The sequence below is a fragment of the Physeter macrocephalus genome, chromosome 14 (assembly GCF_002837175.3).
Source record: "Physeter macrocephalus isolate SW-GA chromosome 14, ASM283717v5, whole genome shotgun sequence".
Taxonomy (NCBI): domain Eukaryota; kingdom Metazoa; phylum Chordata; class Mammalia; order Artiodactyla; family Physeteridae; genus Physeter; species Physeter macrocephalus.
The window spans coordinates 48,573,846-48,595,914 of record NC_041227.1 but is presented as its reverse complement, the minus strand read 5'-3'; the positions used below and the strand labels follow the sequence as shown (position 1 = coordinate 48,595,914).

General features: G+C 47.9%; 1 protein-coding gene across 2 annotated transcripts in view; it reads right to left on the bottom strand.

Moving 5' to 3' along the window:
- The window catches only part of PDPK1 (3-phosphoinositide dependent protein kinase 1), a 41,190-nt gene that overhangs the window by 3,939 nt on the left and 15,182 nt on the right, over positions 1–22,069 (bottom strand). The window contains exons 6-11 of one of the 2 annotated variants that reach the window (XM_028497989.2): positions 15,552–15,627; positions 11,280–11,348; positions 10,950–11,046; positions 9,751–9,924; positions 7,820–7,875; positions 185–242 (exon numbers count right to left, since the gene is read on the bottom strand). In XM_028497989.2, the coding sequence (XP_028353790.1) occupies positions 185–242; positions 7,820–7,875; positions 9,751–9,924; positions 10,950–11,046; positions 11,280–11,348; positions 15,552–15,627 (530 nt within the window). Of the gene's footprint in view, positions 1–184; positions 243–7,819; positions 8,038–9,750; positions 9,925–10,949; positions 11,047–11,279; positions 11,349–15,551; positions 15,628–22,069 lie in introns of both variants that reach the window. The other variant, XM_028497988.2, reaches the window with a different exon arrangement.

Sequence of the window (22,069 nt, the reverse complement as noted above, 5' to 3'; positions counted from 1 at the left end):
CTCCCCTGAACGGCTGAAATCTTCCTCAGCTATGAAATCTAGAGATGATCTCTTAAAGGGAACCAAGACAAAGATGCTATGGGCAATGAGTTATACAGGAGCCCAAGGAGCAAGGCCTGATCCTCAGTGAGAACTGGGAGGAAGATACAGACGCACAGCAAGGAGCCATAGTAATCTAACTTACCTTGCGCTTGTCTACTGGACCCATTTTTAGTATTAAATTATTTTCTACAAACTGGTGCCTATAAAAAGAAGAAAACATGAATGAGACACCCATATCAGAGTCAGAGACAGAAATTCTCCAAACTCCTCCCTTCAAAACAAACTCCCCGATGGCATTGTGAACTTTGCTTCAGTAACGTGAGAAAACCCAAATGTACCTTAGCATGCAAGCCCTACTGCTTTACAGGATTTGCAATCTGTATGTGGACCAGGGTCCACAGATCCTAGAAATATCACCTACCCTCACCTCTCCTCAGCAGTGTTTTCACAGCAGGGGAAAGGCAGAGGGGAGGTGGTGGGAACACAAGTCCTCATTACTTTAAGCAAGGCTAGGGTGAGACGCAGAACCCCACCAGAGCAGGGAGGCCGCTGTGAGGCAAACTCAGGATGCAGACTGTTGTTCTCAAGTCACCTCCCCAAGCTGGGACCCCAACTCAGCGCTCAGAAACCACTGCACTGTTTAGAATCACAAATCCCTAAAAAAGCCATATGGGAAACTTGGTTTAAGAACATCTTATCTGGGGCGTTCCCTGGCGGTTCAGTGGTTAAGACTTCACCTTCCAATGCAGGGGGTGCGGGTTTGACCCCTGGTGGGGGAGCTAAGATCCCATATGCCTCAAGGCCAAGACACCAAAACATAAAACAGAAGCAATACTGTAACAAATTCAATAAAAGATTTTAAAAATGGTCCACATCAAAAAAAAAAAAAAAAAGAGAACATCTTTTCTGGTATTTCTACCATAGTAATAAAGCACTTGTATCCAAATACGGCAGGAATTTAGAAGGAAAAGCTTCAAATACAGGTTTTGACTTAATATCCGTCGTTAACAAGTATAGTCCACTTTGATTCGTAGGAGTTTAATTTCTGCAGGTTCTCTCTTTTGGTTAAAGCTAACAGTTACTGCTTTACTTTCTGTCTGATTTTACTGAAATTCCTGATCTAAGGTTCTACTGTAGAAACAGTAAAAGGCATAAGACAATTGTCACCTCAAACAGTGACAATTTTACCATGTGAGTATCTGAGCACATCCACCTGCTTCCCCTGGCTCCTCTTGGGACGTTCTCCCACCGAGCTTAACTGGCCCACAGATCTGCCCAGCCTAACCCACCAGACCAAGGCCCGCTCCCCAGAGCCCACTGGGCTTCTACACCAAGGCCCCATCACGAAGGACCCAGGCCCAAGTAAACTGACACAGCATCACATGGATTTTGAAAACAACTAAGAAAAATGTCAATAACAACAAAAAAAGTTATGACCTTTATGAGGAAAAGTGTGATGCTTCCTCTCAGACGTATTTAAAAACCAACCAAACAAAAACAAGACTTGAAACAAAGAAAAAAATCAAGGAGATTTTGTGAGAAGGAGATGTAATGACGGTCACTGCAGCACAAGAAATACAGGGCCGAAACAACAGGGCCGAAGGGAAAGCCCCTTAACCAGCAGGCCCTACTATGTCAGAATGTATGCGTAGTAAAGAACCACAAATTGATAATAAGTGGAAGACTTTAATTAAATTATTGGGGGGGGGGGCGAGTGCAGTCTAATCCCAGGCCGGTTAAGGACCGCACCACCAAGGCCTCCAGTTATCTGGGCTGCTGGGGCCCAATCGCCAGGGCAGCCTGACAGGCAAGGACAGAAGAAGCCTCAGGGAGCCTTTGCAGCCTCAGCTGGGTTAACACGAAGGATGGTTTAAAACAGTAAATTAAACAAGAGAACGAAAAAGAGAAGGGGCCAGTCATCTACACTGAAAACAAAGCAAGTCACCAAATACAGAGTAACAGACGTGACTACACGGGAACCAAAGGAATCTCTAACTACAAAAATAACCAAAATTCACATGAAAACAGGCTGGAGAAGATTTTCAGCAAACACCTATAAAGAGTAAACATTTGTACTCTAGAGAGCATACATAAAGCAACATAAAAGGCTTAAAACCTTGAGAGAAAACTGAGAAAGGACACAAACTGGAAATTCCCAAAAGGGAATTAAATTCTCAATGGCTCTCAACAAAGAAAGGAAATCGAGCCCCACTTTTCAGGCGTTCTACTGGGGTGCACTGGGGTGAGGTGAACGCAGGCGGGGGCTGTGGAGTAGCATTCTCACCCGCACCGCCACCTCCGGCCCTGAAATGAGGACTCGCTGAATACTGCAGTAATCCGGCTCCCAGGAATTTATTCTAAGGAGGAAAAGAAAAACAAAAAGGAGGAGCACAAATGTTCACAGCAGTACTAGTCACATGAGTGAACTTGAAGCCAGGGAAGCAGGCAAGCCCCTTCCCAGCCCTGCAGAGGGAGGGGCCCAGCTATCTCCTGACACAAGGCAGAAGCCTGCACCACACTCTCCCAGCTTCTCCCAAGAGACAGGAGAACCACGGGTGGCCCAGAGCAGGAAAGGCCAAAGCTGGGCTCCGACTGCACCCCATGGCTGCGGTGAAACAAGCCCAGGAGGCAGGACGCAGAGTGGGTGGACAGAGCAGCCCGAGGCTCCACTGTTAGCATAAACACCCCGGTCCTTTCATTCAGTTAACTAACCAAGCAGCTTACGACAGGCTACCTACCGGTTATTGATCTACTTTGAAAAGTTTAGGACTTAAAGGAATCATTTTGACCTTTTACTTCAGAAAGTCAATTCCCACCCTCCCAAAGAAAGCTCCCCAGGCCCCGGCCCCGCAATGGCACCTTCTTCTCTCTGGCAGGTGGTAGATGCCGTCTGCAGATTAAGCGCCGAAACCAGACCTAAGTCAGAGACACGCCTGATTCTCAGCATGTAGGTAGCATATAGTTAGCATGTAGTTAGTGTGTAGACAGGGCTTTAACACAGCCTCGCTTTCTCACACAGCCTCTGGCTCCCACCATTCAGGCGACAGTTGTCATTGCCTCTGTACAGATGTCAACACAGGGGCTAAGAGTCTCACAACTTTCCCACCATCATTTCACAAGGGGTAACAGTGTAAAAACCCCCACTTTTTTTGATTCCAAAGCCAGTTCTCTCCTCCTCACCCTCTCCCATCCCACCCAAACCCCGAGAAGACCAACCTCAAGGATATAAACCTGAGGCCACCAGCAAGTTTGGGCCATTTCAGGAGAGCCAAGTGAGTCTGCCAGGGCCCGACGGGCTCTACAACCACCTCGGGCGGGCTATCCACGCTGGGCTTCTAGGTAGGTGAGGGAGGACCACATGAGCATGGCCAGTTTGCTCTAAAATGCCATCTCTCAACCCTTCAGGTCTCAGGACCCCTTTATACTCTAACTTTATGCAAGACCCCAAAGAGCTCTCCTTCATTTGGGTTAGATGCATCGATACTTATGTATAAGAAATTAAAACAGACATTTTCAAATATTTAATTCATTAAAAAACAAAATAAATTCATTCCACATTAACATAAATGATTTTTTAATTTTAAAAATAATTTCTTTCGAAAATGAAGGTAATTAATGAGAAGCATGACACTGCTGTACACTTTGCAAATCTCTTTAACATCTGGCTTCACAGAAGAAAGCTGGATTTTCACATCTGCCTCTGCCTTCACTCTACTGTGATATGCTGTCCAGGCTGAAGTACACGAAGAAATCATAAGAGTATTTTAATAGCCTTTTCAGATATTTGTGGGCATTCTTCTTGGATACTACACCAAAACTCCAGAAGTGTAGTTTCTTAAAGGTTAGCTGCCATGTGGAATCTGAATCCCCAAGAATGAATTTTTCATACTTTTGACATTTTGAATCCACCAACCTACCTTGCACTTTGAATAGATCTTCTGCCCTTATATGATTTTACAGCACCGAACATTGGTCATCTGGAAATAGTGGTTCGCTGAGTTATGGAGATCTTCCAAATGTTGACAAATTTCATTCTACGATATCAACAAATCAATTCATAAATATTGCTACCTTTCTCCCCAAAAAAGTCTTTAAATATTGGGAAGATGTCAAGCTCACAGTGATGAATAAAGTGTCCCACAATTCTAATTTTCACTTGAAGGTTTTGATTTTATCATTGGTAACAAACACCAGCAGTTGTTTTCCTTGAAGTGACAGGCTCATTCCAGTCATTTTCCAGAAAAATGTTGGTCAAATAGCCAAGTCTGAACAACCAGTTTGTCAGTCAAACCTTCCAGTGAAAATGGTCTTCCATGAAAAGAGCAGCTCCTTCAGCTCCCAGCACAAACCACCACACAGCGCTTTTCTTGAGGTAGCCGTCACCCTGGAGGTGCAGCAGAAGTGCTTTATGCGTACTTCCCTTTTCGTTCTACAGCACATTAATTAAATCAGTCATCTTCAATGACCACTCCTAAGTGAGGCTGGCTTGTTGTCTTTTCCTCTGCCCCTGTGATCGTGGGGCTGTGAAGAGCCAGCTCTTCTCGCACCACCTGGTGCCATGGCCAGGATTCATGACCTGGCACTGACAGTTTTACCCACCGTTGCTCCTGCACCATCACTGCACATGTCAACATGTTTGTTCCAGAACAAACTGTGAAATTCAAAAGAGGTGCTCAACACGGACTGTCTCAGCACAACTTGTGCTTTCTGCCAAGTACTTAGGTAAAAGGTAAAAGAACCATCTTTCTTTGATGGTAAGTTGGGGTGAACACCGGACAAATACAAGTAAAGCAGTGAGTCTAGTCCCATCTGTAGATTCATCCACTTGGTAGGCAAAAAAACAATATGGAGGTAGAGATACCAACTCACTCCCTGTGTCCTCCGCAGCCACATCTTTAATCCAGAGTCACTGTATGGTATCATATCGTATCCTATCGTATCATGGACCACGGCTGTGGCCAGGATTCCTCTCAGTGGCTCTCATCTGCATCAATGGCATTCACTCAGCAGGGTCAATGGCCCGAGGCTCTTCAGCCTCCCAGCTTGTGTGACTCCTCCCGCTGCCCCACCTAACTCCTCCGGTAAGGCGCTCCAGAGGCTTTCTGATGTTTGGCTCTGAAAGAGCTCATCATGCGTACACTTAGAATATTCAATTCCTGTATCTTTAAAATTCTGAATTGACTGGTCTCTAAATGATGCTGCAACTTAACTGGCACCAAAATAGCATGCAAAGACATTCTATTCATAGACACAACACAGAAAGGTATTCACATCTATAAAGCCAGGGAAAGACAGCCTTTTGTCCTATTTCTGTTTCATATTTACAGTTTTGCCTAGTTTCTCTGGAGTAGATTCCTTCCTTCCATGAGTCAGAGAACCCAGTGTCTTCTTTTTGCATCTTTAGACTGAGGTGATGCTACTGTGGGTGGGAAAGCAAGTCTTCTCCCTTTTTAAGTCAATGATCTATACTCAAATATGAAAAACATAAATGTTCTTTTGTTTTAGAATATATCATTAAAATCTAAAATAAGTTGCAGATAGAAATTATTAAAGTTTTTGAGAAATTTTAAAATAATACTGCCAAACAACTCAACGTATACTTACTTCTTCACTGTGTTTCCATGTGGGCACAGGAAAAATTTCAGGATTGCAAAGCGGTAACTTACTTGATGATAGGAAGTTACAATAATTATAGGAGGTATAGTGAAAATAGCTAGTAAGAGCCCAGCAGAAATACTGAGAACTTATTAATGTCTAAAAGTGCACATATTTATACCATAAACCTACTTCTTTAGAAGATTCAAAAGACAGAAAACACAAATTCCATTAGCTGTCAAAGCAATGTCATCCTACAGTGTGTAGCTTCTGAAAAACTCCACTGTACATTCATAGAAAATAAAAGTAGAAAAGCAAACACCATCTTAGTATTATTACAGAATGATTATTATGGTCCATGGGCCAGACACTGAGAATCACCATTCTAAAGAATGTGCCTGAGGGATCTCCACTGACCAAATGAGTGATGCCTTAAGCTTTCCACAGTCGTCAGCTTCCAAATAGGACTGAATTGGGAGGAAAGGGAAGAGAGCGCGGAAAAAAAGAAAGAGTGGGTGAGAGGTTGCAGGGCCTGATCGGCCACCAGTTGCTCTGTCCTGCCGGGAACTGCAGGCTGAAGGGCCCGGGCTGCCCAGGGCCTCTGAAAATGCCCTGGGCGGGGCACATGGGCCTTCTGAGTAGCCACCCCCATGCCAGCAACAGTGCTTCTCGGCTGCGCTCTGCACCCGGCCAAGCCTGTGGGGAGGACACAGCAGGCCCTTCTCAGGGATCACAACCTGGCGCATGGACCTGCTCAGAGCAAGGCGCCCAGCAGGAGCCCTTGCCTCCTGCTCGGTACACGTTGGGGCTCCTCGGAACACCATTGCAGGGAACGTAAGCCCCCAAGAACTGGAGATTGTTTCAGCTGGCCAAGAGGTACACTCACTTTTCTAGAGATGACCATTTTTTTGGTTTTTGAAGTGGACCATTTTTTTGTTTGTTTGTTTGTGGTACGCGGGCCTCTCACTGTTGTGGCATCTCCCGTCGCGGAGCACAGGCTCCAGACGCACAGGCCCAGCCGCTCCGCGGCACGTGGGATCTTCCCAGACCGGGGCACGAACCCGTGTCCCCTGCATCGGCAGGAGGATTCGCAACCACCGCGCCACCAGGGAAGCCCGATGTGGACCATTTTTAAAGTCTTTATTGAATGTGTTACAGTATTGCTTCTATTTTATGTTTTCGTTTTTTGGCCACGAGGCATGTGGGATCTTAGCTCCCCAACCAGGGATCGAACCCACACACCCTGCATTGAAAGGCGAAGTCTTAACCACTGGACCACCAGGGAAGTCCCTAGAGACAATCATTTCTAATTGTACAAAATCCTAGCCTCATCCACCTGCCACTTTTCCTCTGCGCCCCCCATCCCCATTCCTCCACACAATGGCGCCCATGTCCAGGTGGCCTCTCTTCCTCTAAGCCTCCTTCCCCACCCCCACCCAGGCTCCTCTCTGCCTGTGCAAAAGGTGAAACCATAAACATGCTTGAAGAAAATGTCTAGGTGGAGAAGTTCTTCTCAACAGGACCAAGATGGAAAGCAGAAAATAAACACACAAACAGGTTCAACTTTGTAAGAATCTGCAACTCCCCCCACCAAAAATGCACAAATAGAATGAAGAGATAAACTGAAAAAAAAAGTTTGCAAAATAAACAGAGTCTTCATATCTATGGCTCTGAAAAGTCAATTTTAGAAAGATGCAAAACATACAAGAAAAAAAGAGTCAAAGGATACAAACGAACCTCAAAAAATAAATACAAATGGCCAATAAACATGGAAGATGTTTGCATCGAAAAGAACACAAACGCCAATCACATGGGTCCATTTCTTGAACGCTCCAGGGCAGGAAAGGCTGTTGGGCAGCGGTTATTTAAATCACGGTGAATCCAGGTCCCAACACAGTTGCTGGCGTGCCTGGCCCGCCAAGTCCCAAGGGCCAGAGCCCGGAGAGTCCCAAACCCACTCACCACCCAGCCGGCCCTCCAAACACCCACTTCCAGTTGGACACTTTGAGGGTCCTCATCTACAGAAAGGCAGCTGTGTGAGGCGGGAGGGAGCGGAGCCTTTACAGCAATGGTGACGAAGGTAGGATGCCCAAGCTCTGTCAGTTACCACGGCTGGCGTTCATCCCTGCTGTTCCACCCTGCATTTCTAAATGGGGCGCTGCTTACAGCTGTACGTTCTTACCAAGGGTTTCCGCTGGCCTGCTTCTCCAATAACAACCTCTTCTCATCTTCAGAAAACTGTAAGTCCAGTTCAAAAGAATTAGTGTCCAGGTCGTGGATATACTGCTCGATGTTGCTTCCCACCCTCTGGGGCAGCCCCGCGTCCGCGGCGGACAGGGAGTGGGAGGAGGAGGACGACGACACCTGCATGCAGCCGAACTGGCTCAGGAGATTGTCGTACTGCACAGAGAAGAGGGAAAAGTGAGAACAGCGCCTGGACTTCCCTCCAGTCCAAAGATCCAGACACACTCTGACCTATCGTACACCCAGCAAGCTCTCACCCCGAAGGCCGTGGGAGACGAGTCACCGACACGCAGCCCAGCTTTCTCCTCTACTACACAGTAGACCACCAGCCTCAGGCTGGATCCAGCCTGCCCTGCACCCCCCTTCTGATGGCAATGTCAGAAGCTGCTCGCCCCAAAGAGGAGCTTATCCTCAGTGTTAACCTACAGGAATGGGAGGCCCGGGACCTGCGGCCTGCTGGCCTCTTTGAGCCCCATGCTGCCCTGGAGGATCAGGATTAAGATGGCGACACTTGAGTACCGAGAAGCCAGAGCTCTCAACATGGCAAACATGATGGAATAGCAGAGGGCCTGCAACAGACACTCAAGAGTACGCACACGCCCATGAAGCCAGACTCCCTGGGCACTGACACCTGAGACAACCGGGGCCCCAGTGGCTCCCTCAGAGCCTGGCCAGCAGAGCATGCTGCTCCCCTGGCACACCCCTGCCAAAGGCCCTGGGGACCCCGCCCGTGCCTGCCGGTCATGACCCCAGAACGACATCAGGGCCCAAGGGCCTGGTCGGCAACTAGGGCCGAGGGAGGGAGCCCTTTGCAGTCTGCACACGCAGAGGCTGTGGAAAGCTGTGACCACTGAGGTAGAGAAGCAAGTCAGGGGGGAGCACAGATGGCACTCCACATCTGGCTCAATTCAAGTATGGGCATAAAGGATATTTTAGGGCAAAAAAGGGAGGGATGTGTTGCTTAAAACAGTAGGTAGGAGACATAGGGGTCTCTTGATCTCCAAGAGGTGATGCCAGTTGTAATTTTAACTTAGCCTTGGATGACTTTTACGTGAACTCTAGAATTCCTCAGTCAACTGAGGCAGAACTCTATATATGATAACTGGTTACAATAAGCCACAATGACAGAAATCAAACCAGAAATATGGACTATGGCTGATAATCAAAACACCTGACATTACATGTAAATATGGGGGTCCTGGTGGAGGGTGACCTGGAGGTGGTGACGGACACACTGCAGCTCACCATCCTCCTCCGCCCATTTCTGCATGTTCCACACCGTCCATAAGGAAAGTTTAAAGGACAAAGTATACTGAAGACCCTATGTCTGAGCTTCCCTCAGACCCCAGGGTGCCTCATTCCTCAGGCCTGCACCACTGTCCCGCTTGTACCAGGCACCAAGAGCCGACAGTGACCAGTGTCCATCCTCAACACTACATCCCCCAAAAGTTCAAAGCAGCAGCAGCACCCTGGGATTCTTTGGGAAATACCAGAGGCATTCCGGAATGTCTTCAGATACAAAATTACAAGGACATCAGCCAAAACCAGAAGACAGAAGCCCACCAGGAGAATCAGCGCCCAGGCTCTGGTTTGACCGCTTTGGGCAAAAATTAACTAGAGGAAATGAGAAAGGGATGCACGCACCTGGCGATCTGCACTCGGGGCAGACGTAAGCCTCTTCGGCCCCAGTCTCAGTGAGGGACTCAGACTCGGGCCACAGAGTGTTCACTGCCCCTCCCCCTCCACGGATCTACACTGGCTCCCCCTTTAGCCACTCATCCCACCACCTGGGGTCCCTGGCCCTGCCCAGAGAAGCCACTTCCCAGGCGGGCCAGCAGGACCCATCTCGGCCCTGGCGCGCTAGCTTACATTGCCGTAGCAGTCCTCATCATCTTCCGACATGGCCGGTAAGTAAGCTGTGAGCTTCGGAGGCGTCTGGTGATGCAGGTTCTCCCACGTGATGGACTCAAAGAACGGATGAGCTTTCAGAGGGCCGTACCCTTCCATTTCTTCACAGCCTAATCGCTTTGTGGCATCTAAAACCTTAAATAGAAGTCAAGTCAGCGTCGGGGTTAAAAAGTAATTCTGACAAAAAAAAATTATTTCTGAGTAGTTCTTTTCAATTCTTGGGATCTCCTGGAAATAGGAAGGGCACAGTGTGCTGGGGACAACTGAGTCACTGTCGGGGGTGAGGGGGTGGCCACGCACAGCTTTCACTTCTCCGGAGTCTCTGCCCCTCCCCCCACAGGTGAAAATGAATCACGACATCAAAAGTTAATGAATAGCAGCAAGTATTCTCTTAAAATCCTAAAACAGGAAAAAGAGGAACTCACTGGCTTTAATAAGAGAATGAAGAGTTTACGTGAACAAGAAGCTATCACAGACGGGGAGTAAAGTGCCTTGGGTCCCCCGCCTGCACATGGTCTCAAAGGACCCCACAGCCAGCTCCTCCAGAATTCGGCTGCCCCCCCAGACCCACAGAGGATCCAACGCACTCTCCCACTGAGGGGACAGACACACAAGGGACAGGTGGGAAGAGGCTGACTGACCCTGCTCCCCCAAATCAAGTGAATGGAAGGTCTGGAGCCAAAACACACCAGGGGGAGGGACACTACAGTTTCTAGAACATAAACAGACACTCCCTTCCTGGGTAAATCTGTTTACCTTTGCTATATAACTTGGGTTGATCTTTAGCACCTTCATGTAGCTGACTCTAAAGTTGATACTCACAGATGTCGCTAAGTAGAATTTACAGCCACCTGCCACTGCAGCACGACGAGCTGCTCCAGTGTCTGGTAACTTAAAATGGTGTGTGTGTTGATGAGCAAATGCAAAGTGATACAGTAATTTCCTATCTTATTAAGCTCAAGAATCAGGCACTTGGAAACTGAAAATGCCTGACGGGATAAGACTGAAGATATGCATCTACCTACAATCACTATCAACCGTAAAACACCCTTTTATTAAACATAGGTGCCTCCAAGGAAAGGCCCTCTGACCACAAGTTCAGAGGGACTCAGGGTGTGGCTACTGGATCATCCTACCAGAAGAAAATTCGAAATATTTACCAGAAGTTTTTCCACAAGATCTCTTGCCTTAGGAAAGAATTTTTCAGGAAAGTCATATTCCAACTTAATGATCTTCTGAAATATAAGATATTCATTTCTGTAAAATAAGAAAAGCCATCATTCTGGGCAGGGTCACACAAACCTCCCCAGTACAGAGCTGTACTTTCCTGGGACAGCCGTCTCCCTCTCTCCCCAGAGAGCCACCATGTTCACTAAAGAGCCGTCATAAAAGTTCCCCCCACCCTGCCCTAACCCTGGGACTGCCCCCTCCCACTTCTCTGTCAGGCTGCTGCAAAGGGCTAGGAGGGGGATGGGGTGTGGGTCTCTTACCCAGCTCGGAACGGTGGCAGTCCTGCCACAAGCTGGTATATTATGCATCCAAGAGCCCAAAGGTCTGAACTTTAAGGGAGGGGAAAAATAAAGAAGAATGACATTTGTAACATTTCAGTGGCGAGCATGGTTCAATTCCATCCTGTCTGTTCACACCACCCATTTCAGCCTCTGATCTATTTCTCACCTTTAAAACCAGGTCAGTGTGAGGGTGGAAACCTGCTCTGGGTTCTCCTTGAGGGGGACCCTCTGCGGATCCAGGACCAGAGGATCCCACACACACAAAGCAGGCACTGCTGGGCCAGGCTGGGCACCTCGCTCAGGGGCAACCAACGACCCCACAGGCCCAGTCTGGTCCTGGCCAGGGAGCAGCGGTCACTCCTGACTACAGCAAACACTGGCCCAAAAGCCCCTTCTTCCAGTGCCAGGGGCGGGGGCGGGGGCACTGGCAGGTTGGTACAGCTGAGTCTCAGATTCTCTCACAGCTCACTGTTTACCCCCAGGACACAAGACGCGAGCTCATGTATGCCAAGGAGCCAAATCACAGTCCACAGGATGCGCACAAAGCAAGCTTTCTCTTTCCCTTCTTGGACTCGCTGTGCAAAGCCCTGCCCCTCCTTTATGAACATTTTAATTATACATTAAAAAAAATTATTTTTATTTATTTTTGGCTGCATTGGGTCTTCGTTGTGCGTGGGCTTTCTCTAACTGCGGTGAGTGGGGGCTACTCTTCATTGCGGTGCGCAGGCTTCTTGTTGCGGAGCACAGGCTCTAGGAGCACGGGCTTCAGTAGTTGTGGCACGCGGGCTCAGTAGTTGTGGCTCGCGGCTCTAGAGCACAGGCTCAGTTGTTGTGGCGTGTGGGCTTAGTTGCTCCGCAGCATGTGGGATCTTCCCAGATCAGAGCTCAAACTGGTGTCCCCTGCATTGGCAGGCGGATTCTTAACCACTGTGCCACCAGGGAAGCCCTTAATTATACATTTTAAAGGAAACACACTATGGTTCTGAATTCCCTAAGTCTTTTCCAGAACCAGCTGGCAGGGACACTGGAGGGGCTGCTCTGCTCACCACCCTCCTTCCCTCCTGCTCCTGTTTTTTCTCTCCCCTCAGTGCATCTCAGAGCTCACGGCTGAGAACTACTTTGCATATTTTATTTCCTCTGTAAATCTTGCATTCTATTCCCAGCTCAGCCCTATGAAAGCATCAAGACGCAACTTGCCCTGCATGGAAAACTACCTCCCCACAAGTCCTAAATGTACATAGGGCTCATGCGTTGCTGGATACAGTCAGTTTCTGGAAGAGGCAACAGCTTGGCATTCTGGAAGATGAAATCGTAGGTTGTGGGTGGAGACAACAGGCCAATTACAGTGCTGGGGGCCTTGGGTGAAGGCTCTGTCCTCGGACCCATATCACAGCACCGTTGGCCCAGGGTAGATGAAGCACTTGATGTGGGTGAAAAATGCCACAGATCAGAAATCTGAGTCACAACACACAGATGGAGTGAAGGGCATGTTAAAAATGAACGTACATTCTACTCAGTAACTAGTTCTCACACTTGGTTTTCTCTGCTGTTTAGTGTAGTTAAAATGGGGAGCTACAAGAGAAAAACACCAACAGAAAAGTATCGGCCTTTCCATGTGGCAGTGGCCAGAGAGGAGGGGCAGGGCTGTGGGGTGGGGCTGCCTCTGCTGCTTTCACAGGTCATCTCCAGGGAGTGAGACTGCCAGCAGAATGGCTTCTGGGCTAACTTTCCACAGGTATCTTGCCATTTAAAATGTTTTTAATACAATGAAAACTAAAGGGGGAAGCCAGTGTAACATTTCTGGAAAGCAGTATGCACAAATGATTTTTTAAATGCTCAGTTAAACCAAGTCACTCTACTTCTTGAAATTCAAAGAGGAACGTGGGGCATCCCTGGCAGACTCTCCAGCTGAACAGGCAGGAGGGCCCTTCTTCCCCAGCGCAGGGCATGCCGCACGTAGAGGCACACCAGGCTGTGTCCAATATATGAAAAGTACTTCAACGTCTAACAGTAAAGGAAAAGCTCAATGAACTACAATGAATTCATATGTTGGAAAATCACACAGCTGTTAAAAGATTTCTGCCAATAATGTTAGTAATATGGGGAAATGTTCATCATATCATCACAGGGAGCAGGATTCAAAACTGGTTATTCAGTATGATTCCAGTTGTATAAAAATTATGTAAACACATTTAAAACACACAGAAAAAAGTAGCTGGAAAGAAAGACATACCAAATCATTATCTGTGACTACAAGTGGGTTGGAGACTATGAGTGTTTTTTTGGCTTTTTTTGTTTGTTTGTTTTATTTTGGCCACCCAGACTGTGGGATCTCAGCTCCCCACCAGGAACTGAACCCCGGCCTCACCAGTGAAAAGAGCCGAATCCTAACCGCTAGACCACCAGGAAACTCCCTACATTTTTTTTTTTTAATTCTCCATATTTTCTAAGAATTCTTTATATGAATAAGTATTTTTAGAATCAGGAAAAAAATTCTTAACTATTTTTTAAATAAGTATCACATGACTTTAAAAATTAAAAGCATAAAAAGGCACCCAGTGAGGTCTCGCTCACAGCCCTAACCCTTACCCCCACCACAGATAACCAGTTATCCATGGCTTGTATACCCTTCTTGAGGTTTAATGCACAGACAAGTGACTCTGGGTGGCCACTCTGTGTCTTCCTTCTCTCACTCAGTAGAGCCTGGAGACCTTCCTCCATTAGTACGAAAGGAATTCCTCTTCCTGAAAGTAAACCCCAACTCAAGGAAAAGCTAGTTCTTAGGCAGCAGTGACACACACTTGGAGAATCTGGCTCAGTGCACCCACCACCTGGAGGAGGGTCTCTCAGCCTGGGCCCTGTGGGCATCTGGGACCCGTCATCCTCGCTGGCGGGCCATTTCTACACTGTAGGATATTGGGCAGCGCCCCTGGCTCCACCCATTCCCTCCCCACCCCTGCCAAGTTGTGACACCAAAACTGTGCCTAGACATGGCCAGATGTCCGCTGGCGGGCAGAACTGTCCCAGCTGGGAAGCCCTGACCTACAACAGCATCTGGCCCACAGTGAGAGCTCAAAGTCTGTTGGTTCAATAAGAGTAGAAAACAAAAAGCAAAACAAAAACAAAAAAAGCCCAAAGAGCCCAGCAACTGCTAAGATGCCCAAGCTTAATTTTTCTGAATATCCTTCCAACTGTCATGTTTGTGCCCTGTGGCTCCACTCCCTAAAGAGGTTTTAAAAAGCCGTCAGGCTCAGAAACACAGAGCTGCTGTGCCCAGAACCATCACTCCTCTGCTGCCCTGGCAGTCACTTGTCACTTTAGGAAGGCGGCCCCTTGCAGCCTGCCAGTGCACGACACTGACCGTGTGGGCCTCTGTCAGCTCCAGCGATGGTCCCAGTGGGCTGAGTGTCTGGCCCAGGGCAGGAAGAATCCAAAGAAAAGCTTCAACCACAGAACTTATGATCCCCAAACTCTGAAAGCCTAGGTTCTACTGCCACTCTCCATCTTCTACTTGCCTCATGTCCACCCAAGACAGCACCCCAGACTTCTCCCAGCTCCTGGCCATTGGCACTCCCACCTGCTTTACCTCCACTGCCCAACCGCCCTGCCACTGACCCTCTCCACTCTCTGGACCTCCACTCTTGTGAACACAATATCCCACCCCCTGCACTTCTCATTTTCACGACTGAGGGCTCCACCAAGGCCCTCAATCCTGTGGCCACCACTGGGCCTGCCCCCTGTAGTGCTGGCTGGGTCCCTCCTGGGAAACTGGCCCAGTCCTGTCCCCTCCCACAGACGCTGCCTTCTGCGCCTGTCCTGCACTCTGCAGAGCACGTCACACTGAACAGTTGACCTGCTGCTGCTGCCACAGCCAGGGTGCCTGAGCCGGAGGTGGCACCAAGGGTCCCGGGGCTCTGGGACACAGCAGGAAGCCTCGTGTCACTAATACAGACCTGTCCACCACAGTACTCCCCACTGAATAGTTAGTTGTTTAGTTGTTCCTAAAGGAACAAGATCAAATCTTGAAGCATAAAAGCAACAACCACCCCAGGAAGTATAAGTAGTAACAAAGTAGCACACAGGTTATCAAAGGAAAGATGCTGGTTAAAAGACAAAAGGCTAACTTCTTCCAAAGTAGGCTTGGCTATGTATAGGCCATGAAAGGCACTCTCTTAACTATTAATTTCACCTGAAAAAAATACCAACTACTTTAGAGAAAAGAGAATTATGGATCAGATGAAAAGAGGTTACCTTTTACAGGCCGATTTCTCTGTGAGCAGCTCTGGAGAAACATACTGGGCTGTTCCTACAAACGAGTTGGCCCTGGCTGATGAGAAGAGGGAAAAGGGTAAAGTTCATGCTGAGACACAGAGCATTTTCCACCGTGGACGCTGCACAGTCGGTGTTCATCTCTTGGGAAGCCACGGTCACCTGAGATCAGACTGTATGCTCCAGAGAACGGGACTTGTCAGGGGCCCTCCCATCACACCCCTTCTTGGACCCGCCCCTTCGAGGGATAGCTTCAAGGTCGCCTGCTCAGCAACACCAACCCTGACTGCCAGGGCAGCCCCTCCTGGACCCCTCCCTGCCTTTCGCCAACACACCTGAGTGGCCCTCGCCCAGCGGGCTGTCAGCTGGGAGCATGTTGAGGACAGGGACCTTGTCTGTTCACTGCTGGACCTGTGGTGCCTAAAACAGCCCCGGACACACACAGAATGTGGAAAGGACTGGATCTCCCGCAGGCTGCATGCAGGGCAGGGATACCCTCGCCTCATAACAAACAGCTCAGGCAGGTTAGGGACTACGAGAAGAATAAGACTCGGGTGTCTCGGCCAGAGACCCTTTGCAACAGTCTGCCACCTCTAGTACTGGATTGTGCCAAGTTCAACTGCAGACTTGTGGGGTCTGGCTGCTGGACCCACCCATCACTGCCGCAAGGAGGCATGACACCCACATCACCCTAGTAGGTTCTCAGGGGCTCATCAGTGGCCAGGCAGCCCTGACAGAGCAGCACTGTGGGCACAAGACAGCCTGCCCACCCCCCACCCCCCGGCGCCACTCCAGAGGTATCCCCCACGGGGCATCCTCTGGCATCGGGGACAGAACAGCTGCTTTCAGCCTTGCCCACGACCAGAGGACACAGGATTGGGGATTCCCGTGTGAGAGCCGCCCACCATCTGAGGACAAATCACTTCTCTAAGGAGCACGTGAAGTGCTGGGTCACCTCCACCAATTGATTCACTGGGGACACCCATGGCACTGGCAGCCAACTGCCTCCCATGACCTTCCACACCTGTGCCGCATAACCAGACTCGCTTTTGAACGGCTGCCAGCGAGGCTCTGGTCCTGCTCAGACTGCCCTTCCCACTACCAGGTCCCTGCACAGCAACCCGGGGCACGTGCAGGACACAACACCACAGCTCAACACCATTGTGCTCCAGACAAACAAGACCCTTTCACATAGCCTGACCTTCTACAGATCAAGCTGTCCCTTTCCTCAACATCTTTACTAATCTGGGCTAGAAATTACTTGTCTCCGTGGACAAATTTTCCTGAACTAACTTAGAAAGTGTACCAGGTAAAACATTACACCAATATACCTACCACTGAGAGGTCTCTGGCCCTTCAGGATCACTTCTGAAATCAGGCAACACTAAAAACTGTAACAGGCCCCCGGTGAAGGGGCCTGCCTGCTGGCCCCACTGTCTCAGCTGTGGACAACTGCGCCCCCGGGACATCTGGCAATGCCTGGAGACATCTCTCGCTGCCACAATAGGGGCGGGAAGGGGCTGCTGTCACCTAGTGGGTAGAAGCCAGGGATACAGCTAAGTATCCTGCAGGGCACCAGACAGCCCCACAGCCAAGAATTCTCCAATCCCAAACGCCCCCAGGGGCTTGGCTGTGAAGCCCTGGGCGGCCTCCATGGAACAGCGCTCTGCCCAGACATGAGCACCCGCCCTCCGAAGACCCAGCTCTAAACACAGCAGGAGCAACTCACTCAGTTCTGGGATGTTCTAGAGGAGGGGGAGCTGGGGAAGGGAGGATGGCTGAAAGTTCCTTCTTTTTCGTCTTTCCTTCTCAAAGTCAACCACCCTGCTACACAAAGTGCTCCAGTTTGGGGAAAGTACCCTTCTCTTCCTGCACTGACTGAAGGCTCTGTAATGGGCACCTCAACTTAGGCCTGACTCAGAAATAACTTGACAGGGTACAGCCACCTGCAGTAAAACACGACAAACCCATGCTTTGTCTGTCTATAGCTGTATTCTTTACAGTGTATGGCTATAAACAACACAACACCAGAAGTAAAATGCAAAAGAAACCCAGGGCCCATGGCCACACCAATTCAGCATGCAATGGTCTGCTGTGAGGCAGGCCCACTGGCCATGGTGGCCATCGGCTCCCCACCTGCCATCCCTGGGGTGGGCAGCCAGCAGGGCTCCCCATACGGGAGACTTCCTAACTGCGGGTCCAACAGCGTCCAAAGGCAGATGCCTAAAAAACACAGACAAGGCCAACATGCTGCATCTTCCCCATGTGTTCCCAGATACGGTCTCTGTCCTTCTCTGGGCCCTGGAGCCAGCAGGAACCCCCAGTGGGAGACAGGAGAGAGATGGAGCTTATTCCTCCTGGCCAACCCGCAGGCCACAGCCCTCTCCCACCACAGAGGCCCCCCCATCAGGTGCTGGTCCCTCCCACCTGCCCTCCCAGGGCCGAGGGGCTCTCTATCCCGCTACGGGAGTCCAGCTTCCTTGGGCCCTGCTGTAACTGGTTCCCTAGGTCAGCTACTCTCCTGTAGAGACTTCTCAGCCACATTTGCATCCTTCCAGGACCCTGACAGCCGAGAACACTGAAGTGATTCAACAGAGGAAGAAAACAAATCAAGAGCTAAAACCAAGTGAAACCATTCAACCTTACAATGAATCCAAGAAATGTTAATGAATACGAGAGCCTTTCAAATCAGCAAAGATAAAAAAGAAGGAAAATGCACAGTATTGGCAAGGATTTGAAGAAGAAAACCTCACAGTGCTACTGGTGGGAATGTGAAATGCTGTGACTTTGGGGGAGCAATTTTCCAAAAAACATCAAAAGCCGTATAGGACAGGCTTCCTCTCTGACCCAGCAATTCATTTCTGGCACCTGATCCTCCAGGACGGAGCCAGCACAGATGGCAGGGCCATGACACAATCCTTTGGGGGCCAGGCTTCAACTTGATACTTCACCCGTTCAGTGTTTCTGTTCTTCATAATAATCGTGCATTACTTCCGTTATTTATATTTTTAAATATTATTAAAAAGTTCTAGAAATATACTTTTATATGGAAAGATATGTGTTACACATAGTTAAATAATTCAGGCTATCACACAGTATGCAGAGGTATTTGTGCTTTTAAAGAGCTACATTATGCACAAAACAAAGTGGACAGGAGACACACACACCGCATGGCTGGGCTTTAAAGAGCAAATCGTGACGGCATTAGGACTGTGTGCTGCTGCTGCTGCTGCTGTAAGCTTTCTGGGCCTGCGTCTGCTTGTCCCCCACAACACCTGCTACTTCCTATTCCCCAGGAGCCTATGTCCACCTTCTTAAAGGGACTCCCAAGTCCCTGGGAATACAGAGTCACCCCCTTAGAAAGGAGCTCTTTCGCTAGTCTAGAGATGAATGAATCCTCTGGAGTGTGGAAATGAATAACTGTCCTCAGAATGATGTTCTAAAGACATAAAATAATATCTACAAGACTATACATAATGAAAGTATCAAAATATTAAAGTAATAAATATGCAATATACTAGTATGTTTTTTTAAAATTAATGCACCAACAAGATCTGGCAGCAGGTCTATTAATAGAGTAATTCTGAAGTAGCGATGAGCATAAACAATAGATCAAGAATCTGTGACGACTGTGACAGGACATGAAAACATCTGTGATTTCTAATGACACAGATGTTTGTTGCCTACCTTCATAACTGAAGGAGATGCTCGATTTCACTGAAGGGTTAGTGAAAACAAGTAATTTTCTCCTCTTCCACTTCACAAATGGCAGATTTCTAATCTGTGACACCAGGGTAAGAGCCCGAGAGTGCATTAGAAAGCCACAGAGATAATCTAGTTACCTCCCCCTGTAAGCTCAGAGATTAGCCAGAGGTCAAAATTCTCCAGCTATTGGAAAACCAAGGCCCACAAGCCACCGTTGGCATATGCTGCCTCCTTTAGGCCACTGACCCACTCAACAGGAGGCCAAAGGGTCAGGGTAAAGAAGGGTTTGGGCTGGGTTGTTACCTCCACCCTCAAAGTGGTTCAAATAAATGGGCCAGCACCCTGGGCTGTGGACCACTCTGGCCACCACAGATCTGCAGGTCAGACTGTGAGGTGCCAGTGGGGACGGAGGGATCTGACATGCTCCTGAGGTCAGAACACTCTCTTCAAAGCCAAAAGTGCAGACCGCTATTGTCTTATCCATGAACCCACATGTGAAGCACAGCAAACACACTCCACAAAATGTGCTTATTAGCTCTTGGACAGAACACAAGCAAACTGAATCCAGCAACACATAAAAAGGAGTGTGCACCATGACCAAGTGGGATTTAATCTCAGGAATGCAAGGGTGGTTCAGCACATAAAAACCAATCAATATATTATATCTCATCATTAGAATAAAGGACAAAAATGACATGACCATCTTGATCAAGAGATGCAGAAAAACCATCTAACAAAAATTCAATACTCCTTCATGGTAAAGTATAAAACAAACTAGAAACAGATGGGAACTTCCTCGGGGCTTCCCTGGTGGTGCAGTGGTTAAGAATCCGCCTGCCAATGCAGCAGACATGGGTTTGAGCCCTGGTCCGGGAAGATCCCACATGCCGTGGAGCAACTAGGCCTGTGTGCCACAACTACTGAGCCCATGCGCCACAACTATTGAAGCCCGTGTGCCTAGAGCAACAAGAGAAGCCACCGCAATGAGACGCCCGTGCACCGCAACGAAGAGTAGCCCCCGCTCACCACAACTAGAGAAAGCCTGTGCACAGCAACAAAGACCCAGTGCAGCCAAAAATAAATAAAATGAATAAATTTAAAAAAAAAAAAAGAAGGGAACTTCCTCAACCTGATAAAGGCACCTACGAAAAACCCACAACGATCGTACTCAATGATGAAAGACAAAGCTTTTCCCCTAAGATCAGGAACAAGACAAGGATGCCTGCTCTTGCCATTTCTATTCAATGGGGAGGTTCTAGCCAGGGCAATTAGGCAAGAAAATGAAGCAAAACGCATCCAGGCTGGAAAGGAAGAAGTAAACTATCTCTAATCACAGATGACATGATCTGTATGTAATAAGTCCCGAGGAAGTCACTAAAAAACTATTACAACTAATAAACAAGTCCATCCAGGTTGCAGGACGTAAGATCAGTGTACCAAAAAAAATCAACTATATTTCTATATACTCTTAATAAACAATATGAAAATTAAGAAAACAATTACATTTACAATAGCCTCAAAAACAAAATAAAATACTTAGGAATAAATTTAACAAAAGAAGTGCAAAGCTGGGACTTCCCTGGTGGCACAGTGATTAAGAATCCGCCTGCCAATGCAGGGGACACGGGTTCGATCCCTGGTCCGGGAAGATCCCACATGCCACAGAGCAACTAAGCCCGCACACCACAACTACTGAAGCCCACGCACCCTACAGCCCGGGCTCCACAACAAGAGAAGCCAACCGCAATGAGAAGCCTGCGCACCGCAACGAAGAGTAGCCCCCACTCACTGCAACTACAGAAAGCCCGCACGGCAACGAAGACCAACCACAGCCAAAAATAAAATTTTTTTTAAAAAAGTGCAAAGCTTATAACACTGAAAACTACAAAAAATTTCTGAAAGAAATTACAAAAGATATAAATAAACAGAAAGACATTCCATGTTGAAGGATCAGAAGACAATACTGTTAAGAGAGCAATACTCCCCAAACTGATCTATACATTCAACAAAATCCCTATCCTAATCCCAGCTGGCTTTCACTTAGCACAATGTTTTCAAGGTTCATCAATGCTGGAGCCTATATCAGAACTTCATTCCTTTTAAGGCTGAATAATTCCATTATACAGATAGACCACACTCTTCAGTTGATGGACACTTGAGTTGTTTCCACTCCTTGGCTATTACAAATAAAGCTGCTATGAACACTGGCGTACAACTTTTTATGTAAACATTTGTTTTTCAATTCTCTTGGATATATACCTAGAAGCTGAATGGCTGATTATAAGGTAACTATGCTTAACCTTCTGAGGAATTGCCAGACTTTTCCAAAGCGGCTGTATCATTTGACAATCCCACCTGCAGAGTACGAGGGCTTTGATTTCTCAACAGCCTGGCTAATACTTCTTATCGGATGTCTTTTTGATTAGTCATCCTAGTGGGTGTGGAGTGGTGTCTCAGTGTGGTTTTGATTTGCATTTCCCTAATGATATTGAGCATCTTTTCATTTGTTTATGAGCCACTTGCTTATCTTCTTTAGAAAAATGTCTATTCAGACCCTTTGCCCATTAAAAAAAATTTTTTTTTGTTATGAGTTCTTTATATATTCTGGATACAAGCCCCTTATCAGATATATGATTCGAAATTTTTTTTCCTATTCAACCCCACAGGTTGTCTTTTTCACTTTCTTAATGGTATCACAGCACCAAAGTTTTAAAACTTGTTCTGCTGCTTGTACTTCTGGTATTGTATCTAAGAAACCAGAGCCTAACCCAAGGTCATGAATGTTTACTCCCATG